The following is a 25,255-nucleotide window of genomic DNA, read 5'->3' as shown; positions in this document are numbered from 1 at the left end:
ATTAGTTTGTATGTTAATGTGGTCATAAGCCGCATGATATAGTGCTGCGGACTACACACGTGTGTGTTTAAACCTTACTTTAGTTTGGGATTTCAGGAAATATTGTGTATTGTAGTTCCTCGCGTTACGGAGATGCAGCGCTGTACTGACACGCGGCGTGTTGGCGCGCGCGAGCTGAAACGAGGGAGTCGGTGTGTGTGAGCGCGCTCTTGGGCAATGCAGTTTCATTTTAACTCGGAGACAGATTCAGAGTTCACTGGGGCCACAGGCAGAGGGCGAATGCGAACGAATTATGTAATAGAGTAGAAATAATAAGCTAATAAATACGGTACTATTGCTTATTTACAGTATTTCACATTCTGAATGTCACTGTATTATATTAAAAACCTAAGCAATTCTCATCTGCAAACAGTTTTGCTAAAGCTTGTTATCAGAAATAACGTTTTCAGGCATTTTCTGTAAATATATGTAGTTTCAAGGCGATTTGTATAGGCCTAGATGAAGACAGTTCCCTTCAAATTCACACAGGTGTCCTAGAAGAGTAATCACAAATCAGTAATTTGTGTAGTTCATCACGTTTCACTTTCGTCCAAAAGTTCAAATGCCTTTTGGCTCAGTTTTGAATGGTATATTTAATGTTTTATCACTTAAAACAATAAACTTTTTTTGTGAAATGTTTGGCTTGTTTTTTAAACAAATGCTAACTAATATTTTATGTAATACCATTCATCGATTTTAATTCATACATTGTGACTTAAAGGCCTGGTTTCACAGACAGGGCTTAGATAAAGCCAGCATATATGACATTTACGTAGCTTTTATTAACGTGCCTTAGAAAAAAAAAGAAAAAAAAACATTACTGGTGTGCATCCTGAGACAAAACAATGGCCATGACATATTTAAGATAGCCTATGTCAGTGCATCTTGCTTTTAGTTAAAACAGCTCAAACATGCATTTTAGTTTGGAACATTCAGATATGTCACTGTATTTTGTTGAGTTTTACAACAGAACCCGGATCTTAAAATAGTTTACTTGATGTCTCATAAACTAAAAGCTGTCATTTAAAATGTGAAGTGAAACATAAAAATAGATCCTTGAGAAAGTCTGGGGTTCCTCCAAACCATGTAGTGAGCCACAGATTTTTTTTTTCCCCTCCTGCAAAAGGCAACAATGAAAAGCATGCTTTCCCTAATGCAACGTTACAACTCGCTTAGAGAGAGTGTGGCTGAATAATGAGCATATTACCGTATTAGCTTAGAACATACACATTTTTTCCCCGTTTAATTTTCAAATGTGAATTTATAGCAGGCTATTGGCAGGGAAATGCCATTAGCACTTTGACCTGCCTGGAGTGTGAGAGCAGAGAAAACCCCACCCCGTCTATAAACCCACACGGTGGCCAGCAAATCTGTGAACTTTTGCAGTTATGAATCAGTGTTTTCTGCAATATAATAACAAGTAAATCTAAACAAACTGTTCTGTACATTTTTTCCTGAGGCTTTACTGTGATTGCTACGGACACAGAAAGCCTTTAGCCTAAACCTAAACGAAAAGGTTTTCTTGATAAATATAGTTGAATGGAGACATGTTTTTCACATAAGTGAAAAAGAAGAACTTAACATAATAGTCATACTGTGCGTAAGTGTTATATAATTTAGTCCACAAATCGAGCTTTTCCTTGAAATGAAAAATCGAAAAAGAAACGGCAGCACAATTAACTTTTTATTTGCAACAATCTCTATGGCATATAAAATCTCAAGCTCTCACAGCATCACTTCTGAATGTCTGTACTGCCACATTTTTGGCCTTGAATCTTAACAATGACAAAAGCGACATTATTTCCAATCGGTTGCTTGGAACACTAAAGTTAAAGAAAATAAGTTGGTTAGACCAAAAATGATTTTTCTAAATGACAAAATAAATATTCAAAATTCAGAGAAAGTGGTTTGATTCATAGAATAATTCAAGTCATATCATTATTACAGCTTTTTCAAAACTCATCCCTACACCCTCAAATCTTTCAGAATCTACCATATTATGGGTACAGTGTGTCTTTACCTACTTTGTCAATTATCCATTTCTGAAACACTCTTGATAATTCTTTGCATTTCTCTCTTTTACAATGTAGATAACACTTGTATTTGTGGTTAAGTTTTATGATTTATGGTGAAAAAAATAAAATAAAAGGATTTTCTATGGTTGAAAGCATGCAATGGTTTTCACTGTGTCGTAACTATGCTACGATTTAATATTAAAAAAAAAATCAAATTTCTGCATATGTCATAATGATATCATCAGTGCTGGGTATTAACTAATTACATCATTTTTGGAATCTGATTATGTAATCCAGATGAAGTACTTGTAATTAGATTACATTTTAAAATACTGGTAATCAGACTACAGTTACTTTTTATTGATTACATGCTTACATATTTCTCACACAATGGCAGAAAATCATTAATAATTTATTGATTCTCCCTAATTATTCTTTTTCACATTTTAAATTTCATGTTTCTGTCACCCAGTCGACCAGCCACTAGTCAGGTGGCGATAATTCCATGGAAAACTGAGAGGCTCTGGATTTATAGAAATCATTTCACTTTTAAGGAGCCTTTTCTCAAAAGTTCAACATTGCAAATCGAATCAGCTTCTGACGAACACATTAATTATTATTTGAATTATCACTCCGTAAGTCATTCAACCATATTGCTATGTCTTTGAAAGGCATGTCTTTTTAACACATTTTTATTATTAGAATTTTTATTTTTATTTTTCATTTTATGATTTATTTATTTATTATCTTTTCAATAAACTCACAAACCCCCTGCAGTTCCTTCACAAACCCCAGTTTGGGAAACCCTGACGTTATGTAATGTTTAATGCACTTCATGTTGTTGATAAAGAATGGAATATATTTTCTTTCTCTTTGTATTTTTATATCAATATGGTACAATATTATCCTATTTAAATCAATGTGATAAACGAGTTGGGTCAAAAGTGATCAAAAAGTAGTCAGATTATGTTACCCTAAATGTGTAATGTAATGGATTACGATACTAACTACAATTTTTGTAATGTAATTTGGAGTCAGAAATGAAATACAAATTGGTAAGTAATCTACCCAGCACTGGATATCATTATATAATTATGACCATTCTCAAGCTACAAACTTCACGAAAATATATGATCCTGCACATATTAACGTAATGTTGTGAAATGTGTGGGGTGTGCATCGATTTTTTTCTCTATACAAAAGGCAAGGCTATGGCTAGTATAAGTAAATATGAAATATGTGTGTGCCTTTTTGCAACTACTGTATTACATAAAACTTGTCACTATGTTAAGATGAAAACAGATTGGCTCAGATGAAGCATTATGTTTGGTAGTACATGGCACGTAATATGAGAGCATAAACTAAAACTTTTAGCCCAAACTCTGTAACTTGCTGATGAGGTGCTGATGATGTCATTTCCTGTTTGGATAAATGAGAACAACTCATCAACCCTGTTACACTACCATTAGACACACTAACAGTACCACTCTTGAGTTTCGTACCACATAAGACTGCCCTTTCTATACTGGTTAGCTAACTGGTTTCCACATATGTGCTAATATAATAGAGATGATCTGTTTCTACGCATCCTGATGAAGTATTCACTGTATAAACTTGATGGTATAAACTGTATATGACTGATGGTACCATTAATTAATGTACCGTTAATCAGTGGAAATGTCCTGAACAAATATAAACAAAAATCTAACTAAACCATAGACAATTCAAACAAAGACATAGATGAAACAAAATCATGTTACGCACAAATAAAAAAGTCAAACCATGTCTTTAACTGGACGTCCAGTTTAAAAGCTCTAATTCCTTAAAAATGAGCGCCAATCTTTTTGCACTCAAGAATAAAATACTCTTGGATCTACTCCGACTCGGTGGGTGATCTTCTCAGGGTGGGTTACTACAAAAACCCACTTCGTGATGTGTTTATTTTTTGTATTTGGACTACGAACAAGTGTGCAAGTAGTTGACCGTTTCGCACAATAAATAACTTTTTTCTTCCAGTTTATTGTTTGAACCTTCAAACACAAAAAGTTTGAACTGTATCCCAAATGTAATCATCTAAAGTTTCCCAAAATGTGTTTTTGTTTGTGTATGCGGACCATGCGATAGGTTGAGGATGTGTCCAGACACCTGGAGACTGAGGTTTTAAAGGAGAGTGGGGCCTTTGGTTGTGTATGTCATTGAGGGGAAGTGCCGGCTGTCGATGTCCCAGAGCTTCCGGTCTCCTTGAGGCGCCAGCACTGAGCCTTGAGTCTGGTTACCGGCCCCTGGTAAGCTTGAGGTCCAGTAGTTAATATAACTAGCCATGAGGAGCGTCAGTTCCAGGATCTACATCATTGAAAGAGAGAGAGAAACACAATGAACCAGCAGAATCAGAGGTGCAAACTCTTTAGTAGATGGATATTTCCATATTTAACTTGCTCTTACTGTATCTAGACAAAAAAGACTTGAAGCACAGAAATGCGAATACAGATCCTCACTCAGTGGAGCTCATTAGCACTTCCTGTATCATGTAACCCCTGTTTTTACCATCAGATGTAATTCAGATAGTGGTTTCAGATGGGGCGTATGAGTTTTTAAGATCTGTTTTTAAGATCTGATTTTACCCACACACACTTAAGATAAGATTTCTAAGATGGGTAATAAAACTTAATGCTAAAAACACCACATATATCAGAATTCTGTCTTTACTGGCAGCATTTGGAAATGCAGTTAAACTGTTTTTTCTCTTTTGTAACTTAGCATGTCTTACCTTTGGTTTAGCCAGTGAAAATAAAAGTTTATCCACAGTCTTCTTGCCCAAAGCCTGGTCTTTAATCTGGCTGATCACTAGCATGAAATCTTCCTTGCAGCCTCCGAAGGTGATCACTGACTGGTATGGATATGTGGCGAATGGGTGCTAAAAAATTAGAGCACACAAAATTGAGAATTTTTGTCTTATTGGACTCTACAAAAACAAACATATACACTACCATTCAAAGTGTGTGGTGTTTTTGAAAGAAATTAATTATGGAAGTAAAATAATGTCAAGTGTTTTTGAAATAAAAAGCCTGTTGAATTGCACTACTTGAAAAAACATAGGCATTGCATTAACCATGCTTGCATTTTAATGCATTGTATTTTTAAGACTTGCATTTTTATGGGCTGAAATTCAACATGGTTGAATATTTAAGCTGTGAATATTTCAATTAAAAACATTTCAAACACCGTTTCATTATTAAAAATTCAATAATCCATATTCACCTTTCATATTTCACTTCCAAAATATTCAAACTGTTTAAAAATACAACCTATAATATTCAACAGGCAATTTTCGGTCCATTTTATTTCGCTTTGCAAATTCACTTCCACAAATTCAGTGGTTCAAATTCGACAGTAAATTCAACATTGACGTCCAGGAACTGCAGGAAAAGCAGTAGATTACCGAACATATGGCGCTTTTCCACTGCATGGTACGGCTCGGTTCGGCTCGGTACGGTTCGACTCGGCGCGGAACGGTTCGGCTCGCTTCGCTTTTCCACTGCGTGGTACGACTCGACTCGGTACGGCACGGTTCGGTTCGCTTTAGCTCGGTTGCTTTTCCACTGCAGTTAGTAACGCTTCAAAGTGGGTGGGACTGATCGTTATAGTTGCCGTCTCTACTGCCATGATATCATCATATTAAATGCGAATTTTTCATTCCGTGTTTCCCCATCCACTCCTCGGCAACCAACGAGAGGAACGTCTGCACCTCGTCCACTGACCACGATTCAGCCATTTCTTTTTTTTAAGTTTATACTCTTTTTTTTCTTCTTTTTTTTAAAGCAAATACTTTTTACTACTTACATTTGAAATTATTTTACTTCCATAATTAATACTTTTATTCAGAAAGAATGCATTAAACTGATCAAAAGTGTTAGTAAATACTTTTATATCGATTTATACTGCAACACAGTTTCCACAAAATTATTGATCAGTACAACTGCTTTCAACATTGACGATAATAATAAGAAATGTTTTTTTGAAGCACCAAATCAGCATATTAATATGATTTCTGAAGGATTATGTGACACTGAAAATTTAGCTTTGTCATCACAGAAATATATTTTAAAATATATTTAAAATATAAAAACCACCGTTTAAAATGTAAAAATGTCTCACAATATTAAAGTTTTTACTGTTACTGGCTTTCTGTTCCCGTTTGGATTTTTTTTTCAGTGAGCTGGTGAGAATAGTGAATGGATGAAGAGGTAAACCAAAATAAAAGAAGACATAAAAATAGAAAATTACAGAGTCTGCCCTGACCCGGTTTATTCTTTCTCAAAACAGCTAGACGTCTCCAAGTGAGAATACAGCCAACTGGGCAAGATATCAGGACTACAGCTTTTGGAAACTTCCAGGTCAATAAACATTTCAAACCAGCACACCTGCCAATGTGGCTCCCTCAGTGCCAGATAGATCTTATACAGTTCTAGAAACATAAGAGCAGGATTGAGAAATGCACCGCGCCAAGAGAGGGCGCTAAAGGTCTGAAAAGAAGTGCACTTACAAAAGAGGCCCAGCAAGCTTGAGGACCAGAGGTGTAAAAGCAGAAATATGAAGCTCATATTTTTGTTATAGCTGATTAAATTGTTCTTTTGAGCTGGGACTACGTTTCTAGGTGAATGAACGTCTGGTCGTGCGCTAGTCATGGACATTACTAAAACATTATTATATTTTAAGTGGTGGGATATGTTGGAACAGCAAATGTGTATAAATGTTAATTGGTTGAGATCAGTATTGGAGTATTTGTTCATTTCCAGTAATACACTAGTTGAATCGTGACAACTCTCGGAGTGAATTATTTAACCAGCATGGGGCATTGAATGTACATACACTACTACAACAATATATAACACTACAACAATTTGTTCAGCTTAGTTAAAATAACACATAAGGACATGCTGCTGCAAGAGTATATTAAAACCCCTATAGCAGATCTGCACCAGAGAGGAGGAAGAGGAGGAGGAGGAGGGGTAAACAACATTTTTCATAATCATGCAGCAGGGTGATCGACATGTACGGAATATATGGTTACGTGGATTAGGAAGTACATCTGGTTGGCTAATGCCACAGCGTTAGAGGAACCAATCAGTGCTCGGTTAGAGTTTCATGACTGAATTATGTATTCTAAATGTATTTCCTTTTGACTCAGCTATGTGCTTATAGACTTAAAAGATATTTCCAATTACATTGTAATAACATCACATACCTTGTTATTGTTATATTCTCAAAACAGCATTATAGTTGCACTGCACTTTTGACTTGTAGGTTTCCATTATAAGAACATTACTGTAAGTATGTTTTTCATTTGTTTTTACAACCTGAGGGAGTCTAAATGGTAATTAACAGCACACTTAAGAGCTTAAGTTGTAAATGGCCCGTAATATTCCTTTAACGTAGTCTTACTTTCTGAAACTATAAGTATCCACATACACTCACCATTGTGTAGTCCAGGACACTCAGCCCATCCTCATTTACAGCCAGCCACACCTGAGTTTGATCCAATGAAGAGGGAGGCAATGGCTGTGCACCAACAGAGTGGGAGTAAAAGGAGAAATTCTGTCATGTTTTAACAGCGCTCTTGTGAAAAGGTACATCTGAAAACCTTTTTAAGTGGTCGAGGTTGCGACCACGTAATCTTGGCAGTGGTTCTGGAAACTGTAGCCTCTTCTACATCTGAACTTACCTTGGCACTGAACAGCTTGGCCCCAAACAGAGGCCACTTGCGGGCCACGGTCAGATAGATTCTCACACATTCGGAGGCTGTGCACCCACCCAGGACAGACCACTTAGTGGCCAAACGCTCACCGAGGTCCCTGTGGGACAAACTTACTATTAAATAGAGTGTTTGTATAGAGTGTCATCCAGTGAGCTCTTAAAACAGCATATTAATGTCAATAAAGCAAAGTATATACATACTGTGTATATATATATATATATATATATATATATATACATATACACACATATATATATACGTACATACAATATATATATATATATAAGGGCTGTCAAAGGGCTGTTAATGCATGCAATTAATTTCAAATTCTTAACTTTTAAAATTCTTGCTTAAGTTAAACTACAGATAAATTATTACATTTATCATATAAATTATAATTATTCTGAAATAACTATTATACTGATTATACTATTTAATAAAATAATTATGACATTAATTATATTAATATTATATAATTATATTAAATTAAATAGTATACACTTAAATGCTAAAGATAAATGATAATATAATATAATAAACATGAATGTGACGTGATTATAATATACTCAATCAAATAAATGTGAATTTACCTGAGCTGTTCCATGCTGAATTCTTGCTTGTAGCGTTTAGGGTAAAAGCGCTCCAGTACCTGCAGAAGGACCTGTTGGGTCTTCGGCTGAGGAGAACCAGCGGGAGACATTGCTGGCCGGTCTAGGTCACCATGCTCGACCTAAAAGATAATTGAGTTGTGTTTGTTACCCACCACTTCAGATACACTCATGTGATTTAGATCAACACACACCTGTGCCATCAGCGCAGCCACTTCCAGGGCCAGTTCCTTACTGACAGGGAAGTGCCCTTGTTGTACCTCCTCATTTACTTGATAGGCCAGCAGAAGGCGCTCTCGCTCAGTTTCCCCCTTAGCCTGAGCTCGGAAACACAGCCTATGAGGAAGATTGAATACTAACATTATTAAAATATTGGTAAAAACATTCATAATTGTTCATTGGCGTACGAGACCACCGTATTTCAAACGTACCTGCTTTTATAAGTGAGACGGACAATCCGTGTTCCTTCATATTTTCCAGGATGAAGTTCTTTCAGTGCCTGTTCCCACTTTGAGATCACATCACAAATCTGCACCAGAGGATTATAAAAAAAAAAGTTTTTGCAGCAAAGAAAATGTACTTTATAAAATCTGTAATATTTAATGTACATATTATACTTTATTGCTGGGCTGCAGGCAGTGCTCCAGGTCTTTGCCAGAGGGGTCGTCAGTGAAGAGCGCAAAGCCTGAAATCTGTGGTTTCCTCATGCCTGCCCTCTGGTTCACTGTGTTCAGGAACTCCTCCACTGTGGTCGAACCATCAAAACCTACAACCTATAGAGGTGGAGAAAGATAAGATGGTATGAAGAACATCCTGTATAGTAAAACTTTCTACTGTTATGTATTCCATATCATATATCAAGGACCTGTTTACCCTTGGAATCAACCATGCATTTTTTGTGACCGGATCACAAGTGGTCAATGCTGAATACAGGTGTAAATGAGGGCTAAAACCTGTTCTGACCAGAACACAAGCAACCACATATGGAGGTAGTCGTAGTGTAAATGCACGTGTAGTGTGAATGCTCATCCGTCCTGACTGCAACTTAACTCTGCAATCCGTGTTTTCACTTTTGTATGGTGGGGGTGCTATAACCCATCTTCTGAAAGAGTCCAGAATCTCCGGATCAAAACACAGGAAGGGAAGAAGCAGAAACAAGCTGTAGAAGCATTGCTTATGCACATGTGACACCGCTTTTTGTCCAAAATGTTGCTTTTTTTTTTAAATGAAACTAACCTACATTCAAGTGTTGATAAAAAAAAAGAATGCATGAAGCTAGAATAAAATATCAGGTGTAACAGGTAAAAGTTTGCATAATGTGTTTTTTGTCAAATATCATATTTGATACACTAGGCTTTCACGGCTCAGCTGTGTTCAGTGACTGCATCTTTCGAACGCTGCATTTGAAGTGGCGTGACGAGGGCTGTCTCCATTCAAAGACTCCTTCGAATGCGGCCTATAAATGCATCCTTTATTTCCCGAGCCATTAAGGATAGAACGAGTGGATCCTTCGCAGCCTAGCCTATCCCAAGATGCATTGCGCACCAGTGACAACGAGAAAGTGCTGCATTTCACTTTTAAATGTAAGTATTGGGTTTAAACTTACTCAAATATCTAATGATACAAATGTGTATATGTATATATATGCATATATAAAAACTTTAAAGCTGTTCAAATGTTGACTTATATCTTACTAAGATGCTATTGTATATAGTTTACTCTTTATTATGTACAGAAATGGACCAAGGTATAAATATTTAGATCGGTTGTGAACCCTGTTTTGACTTCAAAAAAGTCCATTACAAACATTCCTGGCACTCGTCAGCGGCAGCTGTCACAGTTGCACCTCGGTTTTATTCAGAGGCCCAAACTGAACAAAAATATGCAATTTGGTGAAGTTGCCATATTTATATGACAAAAAGTAAAATTAAATTTTGATAGCTTGTAATGTAAATCAATGAGACTTTTTATACCAGCATGGCTGACTACTTACATAAAATGCATATAGATATCAGTTGTCACTCTTTACCTCCCAATAATGTCTTAGTAAGATGATAATGCTTAGTTTTATGATCAAAGCTCTGTAGATTCTATTGTGGGGGCAAACATATAATGCAATGCAATAAAATGATGATTGAGAGATGTACAAATAAACATTCCCCAAAAGACTGGTGTGTCATATTTGATCCTAACATTTTAACATGATTTTTCCAAAAAACTATGGATAGTCAAGTAAAAGTTGCTAAAAGGCCTTTTACTTACTAAAAAGTATAATCTCTAAATCAGAAGGCTTGTAGTAGATGGTGTACAGCAGATTTTTTCAGCAAAGTTTTGATCATGTTCATAATTTAGAGGCGTTAGAAATTTGCGTATCAAATATGATACTGTAAGCTTTATTGGGGTAAATGTAAGGGCCACTGAAAGTGTTTGTGTACCTCATAAGTGTTGTTCATGAAGTGTACAGGTATGCTGAAGGGTAGAGAGTGATGATAGGGGTTTCTCAACAGAATAGATAGAATTTCCATCCGCGAAGGCTTTGCTTCTCTCTCTCCATTCTGTAAAGTTCTCTCTACTGAGCGCTGGCAGTACACAGCATATTTCCCCACTTCCGTCCTGTGAGTGTACATAAACAAACTCAGGTTTTCAAGTACATTAGACATCACTGCAAAACCCTTATTCTAATCAGTCCTTAGTCTTGTTTTCCAGTAAACACAACAAAATGCCCTTAAATCCAAACATAATTTCTCTAGTTTCATTGTCAGATTTTTCCCACTTACATATTATGGGTTTCCCACAGCGCGTAATAAGATTGCTATTTCTGTAATTATGATAAAAATTCAGCTTTGCCATCCAAGAATAAATAACCATTTAAAAATATTAAAATAGAAAACAGTTGTTTTAAATTGTAACAAAATTTCACAATATTAAGTTTTTTTCTGTATTTTTTATCAAATAAACCAGTCTTGGTGAGCATAAAAGACTTTCAAAAACTTTTTAAAAATCACTTTTGAATGGTAGTGTATAGTTGTAAGTCTGATAATACAATTGTGAATCTGATTTACAGATATATAAAATATACAGTTGTTAGAAATCCTTTATATATATTTAATTATAAATAGTACAACTATTTACAATCTACTGTATATATATGCAGATTTATTAGTATAAATTACAAACATAAATATATATTTGGGTTTACAACTATATAGTCAGATATATAACTATATACTTGAATTGATAGGAGGATTTAGGGCCAGTACGGCCAGTGACCTGGGATCTGCGTTCTGCTGCAGGTACTGTCTCAGGTACCACAGGAAATGATGCTGAGGCAGGAAGAGAGCCACACACAATGACAACAGCTGCCAGCACTGAGAAAGAAAGAGAGAGAGAGAGAGAGAGAGAGAGAGAGAGAGAGAGAGAGAGAGAGATACAACACTTGATCTGATGATTCAGAGTAAAGTGTGTGTCTGCACAAATATGACACTGACCTGTGTGAGGGCATAGTTGTGAGGAGTGCGGCAGTTGGTCTGTTTGATCAGCTGACAGTACATTTCATTCTGCAGCTCTGGATGTGTTAGGCACACCTGCAGTGCATTCTGGGCCAGCGAGGTGTGGTAGTCAATTGAGGGAGACTCCACCAGCACATTGATGAAAAGCTGGCAAGACTAACAGGGCCAAAAAAAAAAAAAAAAAAAACTTATTTGTATGCATGTGGGTCAATGACACAACACTTCACATTTTGTCCTATTTATTAATTTATACAAAAATACATTACAAAATGTTATTCATAAAAAAAGTCCCTAAAAATGTCAAATAACTCAATCAGGCAAAAGTAAAAATATAATGTGGTGTGACTGCCCCAAAAATTATTTACATTATTATTATTTTTGTTTGTATTACTACATTTTGATTTAATTCAATCCTTAGCCTTCAAATATGTATAAGATGTAAGAAAAAATATGTTATTACTTTTTATGTGATATTTACACCACATTACATTTTAAGAGACAATAGTTTTTTTTCTTGAAATTGGTGTAAGTTTTTGAAAACAATATAAAACCAACATGAATTCAAAAGAAAACATAAAAAAAAATATAAAAAAATACACATTTTTTGGTAAAACTCTCCGATATACATTCTACTAACTAAGTAACTTTGCAACTACATGTCAACCAACTCTCATTAGAGTATTAGTAGACTGTCTGCTTAATATCTGCTAACTCTTTATTGTGATGCTCCTCCAACAGACATTCTACTGACTATAAGTAACTTTGCAACTACATGTCAACTTATTCTACTAACCCAAACCCTCACACCTAAACCAAACCTAAAAGGCCAAACGAGATTGGGATTTATGGCACTAGTGTCTCCGATGAGAACAGAGAAACCAGCAGATGGCGAACACCTCACACAACACATCACCACACACAGCTGCTACAGTCAGCGCATGCAACAACATGCTTTACTTTCTTATTAACATTCCGTTTCTGCTCTTACAGAAACTCTTACAATGCAAATTAAATCAAGTCAGGATGTAGCTGTCGACCCCCCATTCATTACTTCAGAGTGGGAGACATTTTCTTTCAGTATCAAATGACTACCTAAATAGTGCCTCTGATCTTCAAAGAGCACCGAGGGCTGCGTATGATGCTAGCTCTCGAGGATACGCCATTGAACTGTCAATAGGGCATAATGTCTGTAAACCTCAGGAGAACAGGGTTCTCAATAGAAAATGGGAGCCTGGGGAGAAACCACGAGCAACTGGAATGAGACTATCTCTCCAAACACTGTCAGCGATCCTCTTTGAACTCAAAATGAAATGTTTAGGCCTGTCCTCAAAATGAGACGTTACAGGGCTAGTGCCATTTCCCACACAAAGTGCTGAGAGCCACTGCTGAGGAGTAACTATACTAACTATATTTCTCTGCATTATGAATAACGGTGGCAAAACATTTTGTAGCATGTAGCTTTAAAAATGAATGATCTGAGAGACAATTAAGAGAGTATATCACGTGCACGATTTTGATTCATCCTTGAGACTCAAGTCTTCTTAATCTATTTAACAAAATGATTCATTCATTCATATACTGATACGTTTAGTGACTCTTTCTGCAGGTTAAGTGCCGTCAAGTGATTTTCTTTTTGTGTTTTGAGTCACTGAATCATTCACTCAACTGAATCATTAAAAAAACATAAAAAAGTTATTCACAACCAAAAGATCTTATCATTTATTAAAATTTGCATCTACAAATCTACTAAGAAAGTGTTTCGCCCACAAGTGACAACAGAACAGTTTTCCTGTTTTGTGAACTGCTGAGCATTAATTTTTTATTATGAAATGGAAAATACAATAATCTAAATACATTATGAGCAGTGTTGTTACTGTTTACTAAAACAAACTATTACAAATCATTTTTGTTAATTGAAATAAAGCTGAAATAATATGAAAAATAAATAGTATATGAAAAACTTAAGCGCATTTGATTTCAGATAGCTACCAAATCAACATTTAATTTTTTTTAAGTTTAAGTACTAAAATTACTAAAACTAAAACTGACATAAAAAGGCAATTAAAGCTAAATAAAAATATTAACCAAATAACAAAATTACTGAAGCAAACTAAAATTAAAATATACTGAAATTATATCAATTAAACCCAATCCAAAATAGTATATAAATTATACTAAAATAACACAGATTATGACATTGTCATTTTAATTGTATCAATGGCCATTTTTATACATTCATTATTCTTACGCCACTTTTCTCTAATTGTTGTGAATGAGACTCGCATGATGAACTGAACAAACGAAATGCCTTCTCTCGTTTAGTCAGTCAGCAGATGACCATTTATATAAAATATCTGATTTGTTAAATTACTTTTTAAATTGAGAAGGCTTGTTTGTCGAGTTCATTCTGAGTCTTGTTTGTCGAGTTCATTCTGAGTCTTGTTCAGACTCAAAATGAGATTAATTTGAATTCATTAACATGAATTGAACAAACAAGCTTGTATCTTGTTAAGCTATCATTTCAAAGCAGCTTCCTCAACATGACTACAGCGCAGAGAGGTTTTATGTCAATCAGAGCCAAATCCAGCTCTTTATCTCCTGCGCTATAATGAGCACAAGGCCTCCCATCACTGCCTTTGATCCTGCTGTGGGAGTCCACAGTAGGGACAGGACGGCACCATCACCTCTCAGGAGAGGAGGATGAGGACAACTTAGAAGTGTTTGAGAGATGGGAGTGATTCTTCAAGGGAGATAAAGACAACAAGAGGACATCGAGACTTGAGAGATGTGTGAATGTGAATAAAGCAGAAAGAAGGATAAAGGACACTGAGAAAGAAAGAGAAGACACCGACGAGAGCGTTCACCTTAAAGAGCTTGAGAGCTTCGGTTTGAAGTGCCTCGGAGGGCAGCGTGGTGAGGGGGTAGCGCAGACCCTCCTTACTGAAGCACAGCACTTCACGTTTCCACTGAGCACAGTCTGCACACATCAACACAGATTGAAAAACAAATTCAAATGGCACAACAGCTGCCATCAGAACTGGTCGTAAACACTGTCTGGGGTCTAGATGGAGTCATTCTATCTGTCTATCCCAACTTAAAACCATCCAGTCTGTCGTGTGACTTGAGAAGCAGTTAAGCAGTTGTACGTGTTTTAGAAGTAGATATTTAAAAGTAACCTCTGACCTGGGTCTCCATCGACATCCAACAGCTTGCCAATCAGCTGCTCGTACTCGGTGCCCACCCTCAGGCTGGCACAACTGCCCGCCGCGACAGTCAGGTGGTATAGCCAGGTGTCCTGTGAGAAAGACAGCAAGAGACCGAGGCCCTGTTAACACCTGGTATTAAGATGCGTTTTGGTCGATCGAATCACAAGTAGACGAGGGAGACATTCCCGTTTACACCTGGTGTTTTAATCCTTCTCTTTTGTCCACTTTCAATCACTTTTGTCCTGATTTCTCCGAGGGGAGGGTCTATCTAAATCAGGAATGACTAGAGAACATTGTGCTTGGTACGTTTTTCGTCTTCAAACCAAACTTGGGTCTTCAGCCGACAAAGTTTAAATCCTGTCTGGCTAGCGCGCTTCCCATAATATGTATGCATTATGTCAGTAGGCGTTTTTTTGTGACTGTTCGAACGCATTCGACCACAAGAGCGTGAAATTGAAACAGCAATTACTCGTGAAATTGGACATAAACTCCCTCTCAAATCATATTTCCTACTAGTAAATTCAGATGTCCTAGTAGGAAATATGATTTGAGAGGGAGTATGTGTCAAATTTTCCGAGTAATGGCAATAAATTACAATAATTTCCTACTAGGAAACTCATATTTTTCTACTAAGAAAATTCCTAGTAGGAGATTATGAAAAAGCAATCCTAACTATGAAAAACTATGAAAGCAATCCAGTCGAATGCATTTTCGACTAGCTCTCGAAGTGGTCGCAATTGGGCAAGCTCAAAACTTTTTAGACCCCGTTTAAACCAGTATTTAGCATCATCCGCTTGTAACTGGATTGATAAAAAACTTACACTTCAACTTGAAAAACTTAAATGGAAATCAGAAATTAAAGGAATAAATTACATTTTTAAATATATTCAAAATAGAAAACAGCCGTTTTAAGTTGTAATAATATTTCACAATTTTATCGTTTTACTGTATTCTTTTAATACATCAGTGTAGCCTTGAAAAAAGTGCTTTCAAAAACATTACAAAATCTTAACCAACCCCCAAAAAAATCTTGTTTTATTGATGGTATTAGTTGATAAGTTGATCTGTCTCAAATGTTGTTTAATGCTGTTATCCTAACATAGTCTTTGTAGCTTAACAAGCTACAGTAAAGTAGTTCCCCAACACTTGTAATCACATACCTTGACAGAAAATTGATATTAATATCAATTAATACATTTTATTAATATCATATTAATAAACTTTTTTACATATGGCATTCTAATGAACAAAATACAAAGCATTAGCGCAAAATTCAGATTGCGTTTGTGGTGTGAGTGGTACCTTTTCTTGTTTAGTGCCGACAAGCAGGTAGGTAGGGCTTTGCTCTTTGGGATGGACCACTAACGTAAAGTGAGAGGAGAGGAAGCCCCGCCCACCTGCTTCATAATCTTCGTCAGAATCACACGATCTGTCCACTTCTTCCACACGCGCTTCCCAAACACGTAACTGACCCAGTGGGAACTGCGACAAACACATATTTGATCTCAACATACAATAGCAGCATATGCATAAATTAATTGACAAATTACCTGAATATCTTTTTTTATTTTAACATCAATATTACACACTTCAGCTTAAATGAAAACTTTGCAGAGCTACTAACAGAAAATCCCTCAGTTTTTCTGAATTTAAGGAAGCTAAAAGTACCTACCTTGTCATCCAGGTTACGGTAGTAGTAGAAGACTTTCCCAATCAAAGCACACCACACAAGCTTTGAATGACCATGTTTCACCTGTAGTAACATATAAAACATCATCAGAAAAATGGAGAGAGAAGGAATACGAGAAAGAAACAATAGATCAAATCTGCGGTTCATTCATCAAACTGAAAATGTATGGTCAAATCAAATGCATTCAAATGGAAAAACCATGCCATTAACATACCCATAAAGTCACCATGAAAACAAAATGACAATTTTATGGAATATTGTAGTATTTATTATAAATAATTGATCCGTGCACATCACTATTATTTATTTGAAATATCTTCCCCTCCCTCTTGCAGCTCATCTCTTCTCTTCTCTCATGAAGTGTTTACCGGCGCGAGGGCAGGGCAACCTGTCACTCACACGAGATCAGAAAACCACAACCATCTAACCATCCAATTAAGTCCCAAAGGAAGACAAAATCAAGTCCCGGCTTACTTTTTTTCTCGTTCAAGAAGCCATTTCACACTCAGATAAACATCACAATAGAGAAGAAAAGACTATCACAACTTTGTTTCATGCTGACATTAATTACAAGTTGACCTGTCTATCAACAGCCTGTGATCAGGGACAACGTATCGGAATCATCCAGGGTCATCCAGTAATCTCATTCTCATTCCTCCTTTAATCGCCATCACTTCATTGCTTTATACATGTCAAAACTCTTACTGTTATCCTATAAAAATATGCATTTATATGTAGATGTAAGTGCCATTATGCTCCACTAGGTGGAGTATGGGTTTAGGGTATATAGGTAATCAGAGAGCAAGAGACGTTAGGTGTAATGGGGAAGCAATCATGTAAGGACATGCTAACTGCTGATTGCAATGTGTTTGAGCATCAGAACTGAGACAAATAAAGAAGATAAATGCAGTACTGGACTGGAAGTGTATTTGTTTGGAACCACGCGTCAGATAGCCCTACAAACACCTCTAAGTGACAAGATGGTCATTTGTCGCTACAGTAGATATACTGTTCAAATACTTTACTCAATCATTCTCTCACTCAAAACCTCCATAACACTCCTGTGAACTCTTACTTTTGTTAGCCAGCCTCGCACCGTGGCCTTGAATTCTTTATCCATGGAAACTGGTCCACTGGCCTGGACCTTGAGAACATTCTGGAGAACTCTGATCCAGTCCTCCAGGATATTTGGAGAGTCTGCAGCCAAGTAAAAGATCTTCTTCTCTGTAATTAACTAGACACAACACGCACATGAGAATAAGTAGGCCGATAATCGCTAAATGGCAGATATTCAATGTAAATATTGATAGATCTATCTGTCTGTCTGTCTGTCTGTCTGTCTGTCTATCCAATTCATTTATCCATCCATTATAACTGATACATGGTGCATCCTTAACTATGCTATTTGTTGAGTATTAAGTGAGTTGAAGATTTGACATGATGCGTGAAGATTCTGAATAATCTTGGCCATCATGGAATGTATTATAGTATATTCATTTTATGATTATGATCATCAGTTCCTCCGAAATTGTAACAGATGTGATGACACAGATTAAAGTTTGAGGAAATTATAGATAATACCCAATTATTGTTATTATTACGACTTTGAAAATCCAATAATGACAGCAGTTGAGAGCTGTACATTCCCTCAAAACGCAAGCGAAGCTCATGTGATACCCATATCAGGCTGTTTCTGAAAGCCTCAGGATGACAGATTTGTTAAAGGCTGTTTAGGTGTATCAGAGTGTCTCTCACCTGGAATGTCTGAGCTCCCTCTCCGCGGGCTATATGACACGAGGAGTTTAGCTCCATTTGGCCCTGAGGTTTCCGGATCACGTCACTCTGAGAACAGAGCAAAGGCAGATATCATCAGCGCTGTAACTCTAAACTTCCTTCCCTCACTCTCTCTCTCCAACACCGCTGCAGAGTTGTGGAAAAGTCTACTCACCGGCGACTTGTAGTACAAGATCTCCCCGTTCTTCAGAATGAACCAGCGCCTCTTCCATGCCTTTACCTTACTGCCCATTTTCAGCAAGTAACCTGTCTTTTCTAGAGTCTCCTATGTAGAAAGACACATAGAAAGCGTTTAACCATGGACAACCCGTCTTCCAACTTCTATCGATGTTACTGGATTAGGATCGGGGTGAATGGAAATGCTAACAGACAGCTTTCTCGAGGTATTACAGACCCCCTTGGACTAAAACTAAAACATAAGAAAAGATTGCCTAACACACACACACAAATGTCATCTGAAGAACCTTTGTACTAAAATATATGAATATATGCATTACCATTGAAAGATTTGGGATCAATAATGTTACAAAAGATTTCTATTTCCAGTAAATGCTGTTCTTTTGGACCTGCGATTCATCAAAGAATCACCATTTTCAACATAAATAATCATTCATAGTTTTTTCAGTCAGTGACGCAGAGACCTGCAGGGTAAAACATCCATAGAACTGAAGCACAGGCCTGTAAATTTTCCATCTCAAAAGAAGAAACACAAAAATGTGTGAACAAAATGCAAGTTTTGGGCACTTGTGATACATATACAGCGCCTGCTGCAGTGTTTCAATCACTAAAAACAGTGGGACATTCTAAAACACTTAATATGAAAAACACTTAAAGTGCCTTAATGTACTAAAAGATTAAAAGTGATATTAAAAGATCAAATCAGTATAAAAAAATCAGTATATACCTTATTGATGATGCATACTTTATACAGGCAAGAAGATGAGCCCAGAATATGAGCACAATGGGCTAAATAGTTAAGCATATTCTTTATGTTTCTTTTTATGGAAAAATGCTTAACGAGAAACTGATTGTTGCATTCATATTCTGGGTTCATCTGATTTGCCTGGGTTACACTTTATTTTAAGGTGATATAGTTACATTGTACTTACTCATATAAGTACTGAATAATATTAATTAACTATAGAGTTACGGTTATGGTTTAGGGTTAGTTACTTGTCATTATGCATAATTTACTGTTATTACTATAGTAAGCACATGTAATAACATGTAACTACGTCACCTTAAAATAAAGTGTTACCTAGTATTTTAGTACAAACTTGGTGAAAAAAAGGCGGGCAATGGAGGAAAGCCTCGTTTTGCCCTCCAGGTGGGTGGACATCACATGAAAACTATGAACAAGAAATGTTTCTTGAGCACCACATCAGCATATTAAAATGATTTCTGAAGGATCATGTGACACTGAAGACTGGAGTAATGATGCTGAAAATTCAGCTTTACCATCACAGGAATAAATTACATTTTAAAATGTATTCAAATATAAAACAGTTATTTTAAATAGAAATAATATTTCACAATTTTTAGCTATATTTTTGATCAATTAAATGCAACCTCGGTGAGCATAAAATACTTTTTTCAAAAGAATACAAAAATCCCAAATTTTTGAATGGTAGCGTAGATGAGAAGACAATATGGAGACGGCTCAAAGTAGAAGGAGCGCAGAGACGTACCTGCCCAACACTCTCACAGGAGTAGGAGGAGGTGCGCTGAACCTTGTGCTCGGGCTCTGAGCAGTCGCTGTCCAGCGAGTACGCATCTGGAGGAATGGCATAGTCACTCTCTGAACTGATGGAGGACATAGAAACACCTGCAGGACAAAAGACGTAAAATGGTTTAAGAGTTGATCCCGGGTCAGACTTTGAACATTTTTAATGCTACACACTTATATTATTCACAAATTACAGGGGAAAACGGTTCAAATGTTAAATACAAATATTTGTTTTACAGATTTCCTCACCTCTTTTGACAGCCCGAGGGCTGCCAGGGGTGCTGCCCTTTTTATCTGGCCCCAGTGTTGACGTGTACAAGCTGGCCAATGAGCTGCTGTCGTCTTCTGAACCGGAGTCATCATCCGGGAGAGGGACATTGCTGATCTGAGTTGCCTTCTAAGGGCAGAAGAACATTGTGGGAATGATGAGAAAGACAAGTAGATTTTACCTGTTATGTACAATAACACTTAGCATGACACTGGTAATATATAACGAGTTAGGTATCATATTGATGTAATCTTACCCCTTTAAACGTGGAGTACACAGGCACACTGATGTTCTTGTAAATGAGGTGGGTGAAGGGGCCGGTTGTTGAGTGCTGAGTTTGGGTGGATACTGGAGACACAAACAAACAACACATGGGCACTTACATAAAGTCCGCAAAGTTGTAAAAAATTCATAAGGCCTGGGTGGGCACTTCAATATAATTTCATATGGCCATTTCATTTACAGACATCAGTGAAACAGCCAAATATGGTGTTTGTTTGTACATTTAAAGGGATTGCTCACACAAAATTAAAAAATACTGTCATAATTTACTCAGCCTCAAGTTGTTCCAAACCTGTATAAATCTCTTTGTTCTGCTGAACACAAAGGAAAATATTTTGAAGAATGTTTGTAACCAAATAGTTGTGGGGCACCATTGACTTCCATAGTATGGAAAAAAAAATCGTCCTTTGTGTTCAGCAGAGATTTATACAGGTTTGGAACAAGTTGAGGGTGAGTAAATGATGACAAATTCATTTTTGGCTGAACCATCCCTTTAATTTGCTTATTTTTTATTTGATTGTCTTTCTTTTTTTCTAGCAAGTATACACTACTGTTCAAAAGTTTGTGGTCGGTAAGATTGTTTTGGATGTTTTTCTGAATTTAATTGGTCAAAAATGATTTACATTTTAAATAGCTATTTTCTATTATTATATATTTTAAAATGTAATATATTCATGTGATGGCAAAGCTGGATTGTCAGCAGCCATTCAGTCTTCAGTGTCACATGATCCTTCAGAAATCATTCTAAACTGATTTGCTGCTCAAGAAACATTTATTATTATTACCAATGTTGAACAGTATTTATTTGACAAAGGAATCTTCCATTACATTACAATATGTCTTCACTTAATGCATCCTTGCTAAATAACAGTATTAATTTCATTAAAAAAAATAAAATAAAATAAAAACATATTGACTTTTGAATGGTGGTGTATAAGATTATTCATGGTTCTCATAGTACTTTTTGACCAATGAACTTCAAGGAATTTCCTTGTTTTACTTATAAGAATCCCCCCCCCCCTCCCTTGAAATGCATAAAAAAGTATTCATAATGTACATTATAATGCATTATATCTTTTCATAAATAATGTTAACCAAAGTTAAAATGCATTATAATATTTGGAGATTGCTTGTTACATCTGAAATTGTTTTTTTCATCGTGATTTAATGCATTATACTTTCTAAAAGCGTAAAATAAGTACTATAATGTATTATAACTGTGGATACAATTATTCGTGAGATGCATTATAAGGTGCCTTTTGTGGTATGATCTGTCATATATGATTTTCAACAGTATCAGCATGGAAGGGTTAAATGCAACTGTCACTCCCAAATCTTTACACTGAGTATGTGGCATAAGAAATAAAACCAAATGTCTGATCAGACTTGTGTCTCAAAGCAGAATACAGCACAGTCCCATTGACGTTTGTTGTAGAGTTGAGGTGAGAGGTGGAATACACCCTGAGGTAATAATTACACAGCGGTTTTAACCTTTCATCACGGCATATTGAAAAGCAGGGTTTTCATTCTCACCCTCAGAAGATTCTCATTCTCAGCCTCTTAGAAGATTCAAAGCACGGAGATCACACCTGCACAGGTGTGTTCCCGTTAGGTAAGAGGAAGTGACATCAAACAAGTCCTTACCTCTAATTGACAGATCTAAGGGTATGTGTTCATATAGTGTTATAACAATTGCTGGTGACAGGCCTATACTGAGTGATCAGTGTTGACTGCTGATTGGTCGACTGACCTCTCCCAAGAGTCTTGGCTCCAAGACAGGCCTCTGAGACTCTCATTCCTGATTTAGCTACCGCATAGATCCGGCTCTCCTGAAAAACACACACAGATACACACAAATAGTGGTGTCAAACATTAATCATGCCATACAAAACTTGGCACTATAGTGTTAGGGTGATGTGGGTGGTTGCAATTTGGTTGCTAAAATATTTGGAGTTTTCTGTGTTGTTTTGCGTGTTTCCAGGTGGTTGCTTTCTGGTCCAAAGTCAAAAGAGCCCCAAAAGCCCACCCCAAGCATTCTGGGTAGGGTTGCACCAACCGTTTAAAGTAACTTGCACTACCAGCTTAGTAAATACTACTTATTTTGGAACTTGCTCTTAATTAATGATATTTTATGTGATTACACTATTAGTTCACTGCTTCTACAAATTAATTAATCATGCTATTGTAGTTACAATACAGTTAAAAAATTTGGGTTCAATAAAAGAAAAAAGAAAATAATACTTTTATTCAGCAAGGATGCATTAAACTGCTCAATAATGACAGTAAAGACATTTATAATGTCACAATAGACTTCTACTTCAAAACATTTCAGTTTCCACAAAAATATTAATCAGCACAACTGTTTTTAACACTGATAATAATAAGAAATGTTTCTTGAGCAGCAAATCATCATATTAGAATGATTTCTGAAGGATCAAGTGAAAATTCAGCTTTGATCACAGGAATAAATTACATTTTAAAATATATATTATACTATATAAAATATATATTTATAGTATTATTAATGCAGCCAGTATAGTCTGAATAGTAGATTTACATATGTAAATAATAAAACATTAAAAAAGAGTTAGGAGCAATAAATAAATACTAATAAAACATACTAGAAAATGAATTTAATTTCAATTGATATTTTGTGGTGAATTGTTTTGTTTACATGTCAGGTTATATTTCAAATTTAAAGTTTAATAAGATTACATTTTTTGTGTGTTTTAATAAATGTAGTAGCAAGCTGCAGCTAAGAGCTTATTTACATTACAAATAGGCTAAGCTGTAACTTGCAATTTGCAACTTATAAAACATTATTCTTCAACAAGCTGCACAGTTTAAGGTACAAGACGTAGCATTTTTTTCCTGTCTTACCCATGAGGGAAATCGGTGCAGAGGTGGTGTAGGCGGTTTAAGAGCTTCTGGGTCCATCATCTCAAACTCTTTAGCCAACCCTTCGAATAAGCCTCCATCAGTAGCCTGAGCTTCCATCTCTGACCCCTCCACCACTCCCTCCATTCTTTCAGGCGGCCCTTCATCAATGTCTGTCTCCTCTAACCCATGTGTGGGAACTGAACCAGGGACCAGACTGTTACAGGATGGAGAGATGCAGCTTCCGATATCAATGTTGACGTTGACCTGATGGAGGCGCTCTATGCCGGGTTGTGGCTGACTGTGGTGTTTCTTCACAAGTTGGATGCTGTCACGGGGGGTTAGAGGAGTGCGAACTTTGGGCAGGGTCATGCTGGTGCCCATGGGTAAAGCCAGAGGGAAAGGGCACAACAAAGGGAGGCGTACTAATGGGGGTGAGAGGGACACAGGAGGAGGGCTTTTAGGAGTGGGGGTAGGAGTGTCGAAACCAACTGGACCAGGAGTCTCATACGCTGAAGTGGATGAGGAAGAGGATGATGAAGAAGAGCGGAGGCGCTGGGAACGAAATTTGCTGTTGAGCTCATCAGAAGAGTGATCTCTGTCTGAAGCTCCTCCCACTCCTCTCTCACGTGGCACTCCAAAAATAGGCTCCGCCCCCTCTCCGGTTTCCTTTATCGAGGATGTGGTGTCAACACCATCTTGACTAGACTTATGAGAGTCTCCTTTGTCTTGTAATGTGGGGAGTAAGGATGCACTATGAAAAGCAGAATCGCAACCCTCCGTGACTTTCCTTTTGCTTTCTGAAATTTGAAATGGATATTAACGTATATTAAGATGAAAATTAAAACTTATACATCCAAAAAGTGTGGCATGGAAGTTAGGAGGGAAAATTAAGGAAATGTTATGGGTTTTTATTGTTTAAAATATTACTATTACATGTTTTAGTGATGCACCAAAATTTAGGCAACCAAAAATATTTGGTTTTGGGTGAAATAGTTTTGGAAGGCCAAAATCGTTGACGGAAACATGATATTTCATTAGCACATAATAAGCTAAAACTAGTAAATGTCAGCAGAGTGGATGCACTTCACTGTGACAAAAATAAATAAATAATAATAATAATTATGCTAGAGTAGCAATATGAAAAATTTGTTCAGCTAAAGCATTCCAAGTTCAATTACCCAACTTTATTTATAGTTTGTTAGAGTTTTGTTTAAAAAAAATAAATAAAAAATTGATGCATCCCTAATATGTTTTTGTAATTATAATTATATTTAATATGGAGCTTATAATATGACTTTTGAAAGTCAACATTTAGATCATTTGATAAATGCATTATATAGGCCTAAATCACTTTGGAATAAATCACAGCGTGTTTCATGATAAAACACGTGACTTTACAGTCTGGATAATACGGTAGGTTGTAGCAAATTATTTTCACGGAGCCCCTGACACTCGAGAACTGCTGGTCTACACAGAAGAAAGC

At 36.4% G+C, this 25,255-nt stretch overlaps 2 protein-coding genes across 2 annotated transcripts in view; both read right to left on the bottom strand.

Annotated features, from left to right (window-relative positions):
• Nucleotides 1-248, bottom strand: part of slc25a21 (solute carrier family 25 member 21) — a 98,717-nt gene extending 98,469 nt beyond the window's left edge. The window contains exon 1 of the mRNA XM_084096690.1: nucleotides 79-248. Coding sequence (XP_083952816.1) covers nucleotides 79-228 — 150 coding nt within the window. The 5' untranslated portion in view covers nucleotides 229-248. The remainder of the gene's footprint in view (nucleotides 1-78) is intronic.
• A 1,462-nt stretch (nucleotides 249-1,710) lies between these two features.
• The window catches only part of plekhh1 (pleckstrin homology domain containing, family H (with MyTH4 domain) member 1), a 43,050-nt gene continuing 19,505 nt past the window's right edge, over nucleotides 1,711-25,255 (bottom strand). The window contains exons 8-30 of the mRNA XM_084097556.1: nucleotides 23,773-24,569; nucleotides 22,643-22,721; nucleotides 20,867-20,958; nucleotides 20,592-20,739; nucleotides 20,305-20,441; nucleotides 18,771-18,881; nucleotides 18,578-18,664; nucleotides 17,898-18,056; nucleotides 16,805-16,885; nucleotides 16,435-16,614; nucleotides 15,110-15,221; nucleotides 14,791-14,903; nucleotides 11,906-12,082; nucleotides 11,688-11,785; nucleotides 10,853-11,030; nucleotides 9,035-9,190; nucleotides 8,849-8,946; nucleotides 8,612-8,753; nucleotides 8,400-8,539; nucleotides 7,777-7,906; nucleotides 7,530-7,613; nucleotides 4,822-4,968; nucleotides 1,711-4,397 (exon numbers count right to left, since the gene is read on the bottom strand). Coding sequence (XP_083953682.1) covers nucleotides 4,215-4,397; nucleotides 4,822-4,968; nucleotides 7,530-7,613; nucleotides 7,777-7,906; nucleotides 8,400-8,539; nucleotides 8,612-8,753; nucleotides 8,849-8,946; nucleotides 9,035-9,190; nucleotides 10,853-11,030; nucleotides 11,688-11,785; nucleotides 11,906-12,082; nucleotides 14,791-14,903; nucleotides 15,110-15,221; nucleotides 16,435-16,614; nucleotides 16,805-16,885; nucleotides 17,898-18,056; nucleotides 18,578-18,664; nucleotides 18,771-18,881; nucleotides 20,305-20,441; nucleotides 20,592-20,739; nucleotides 20,867-20,958; nucleotides 22,643-22,721; nucleotides 23,773-24,569 — 3,629 coding nt within the window. The 3' untranslated portion in view covers nucleotides 1,711-4,214. The remainder of the gene's footprint in view (nucleotides 4,398-4,821; nucleotides 4,969-7,529; nucleotides 7,614-7,776; nucleotides 7,907-8,399; nucleotides 8,540-8,611; nucleotides 8,754-8,848; nucleotides 8,947-9,034; nucleotides 9,191-10,852; nucleotides 11,031-11,687; nucleotides 11,786-11,905; nucleotides 12,083-14,790; nucleotides 14,904-15,109; nucleotides 15,222-16,434; nucleotides 16,615-16,804; nucleotides 16,886-17,897; nucleotides 18,057-18,577; nucleotides 18,665-18,770; nucleotides 18,882-20,304; nucleotides 20,442-20,591; nucleotides 20,740-20,866; nucleotides 20,959-22,642; nucleotides 22,722-23,772; nucleotides 24,570-25,255) is intronic.

Source organism: Abramis brama (genome assembly GCF_963993115.1).
Source record: "Abramis brama genome assembly, chromosome: 21".
Lineage (NCBI taxonomy): Eukaryota > Metazoa > Chordata > Actinopteri > Cypriniformes > Leuciscidae > Abramis > Abramis brama.
Note: the sequence above shows the minus strand (reverse complement) of the source record. Positions and strands in the feature narration are given on the sequence as shown.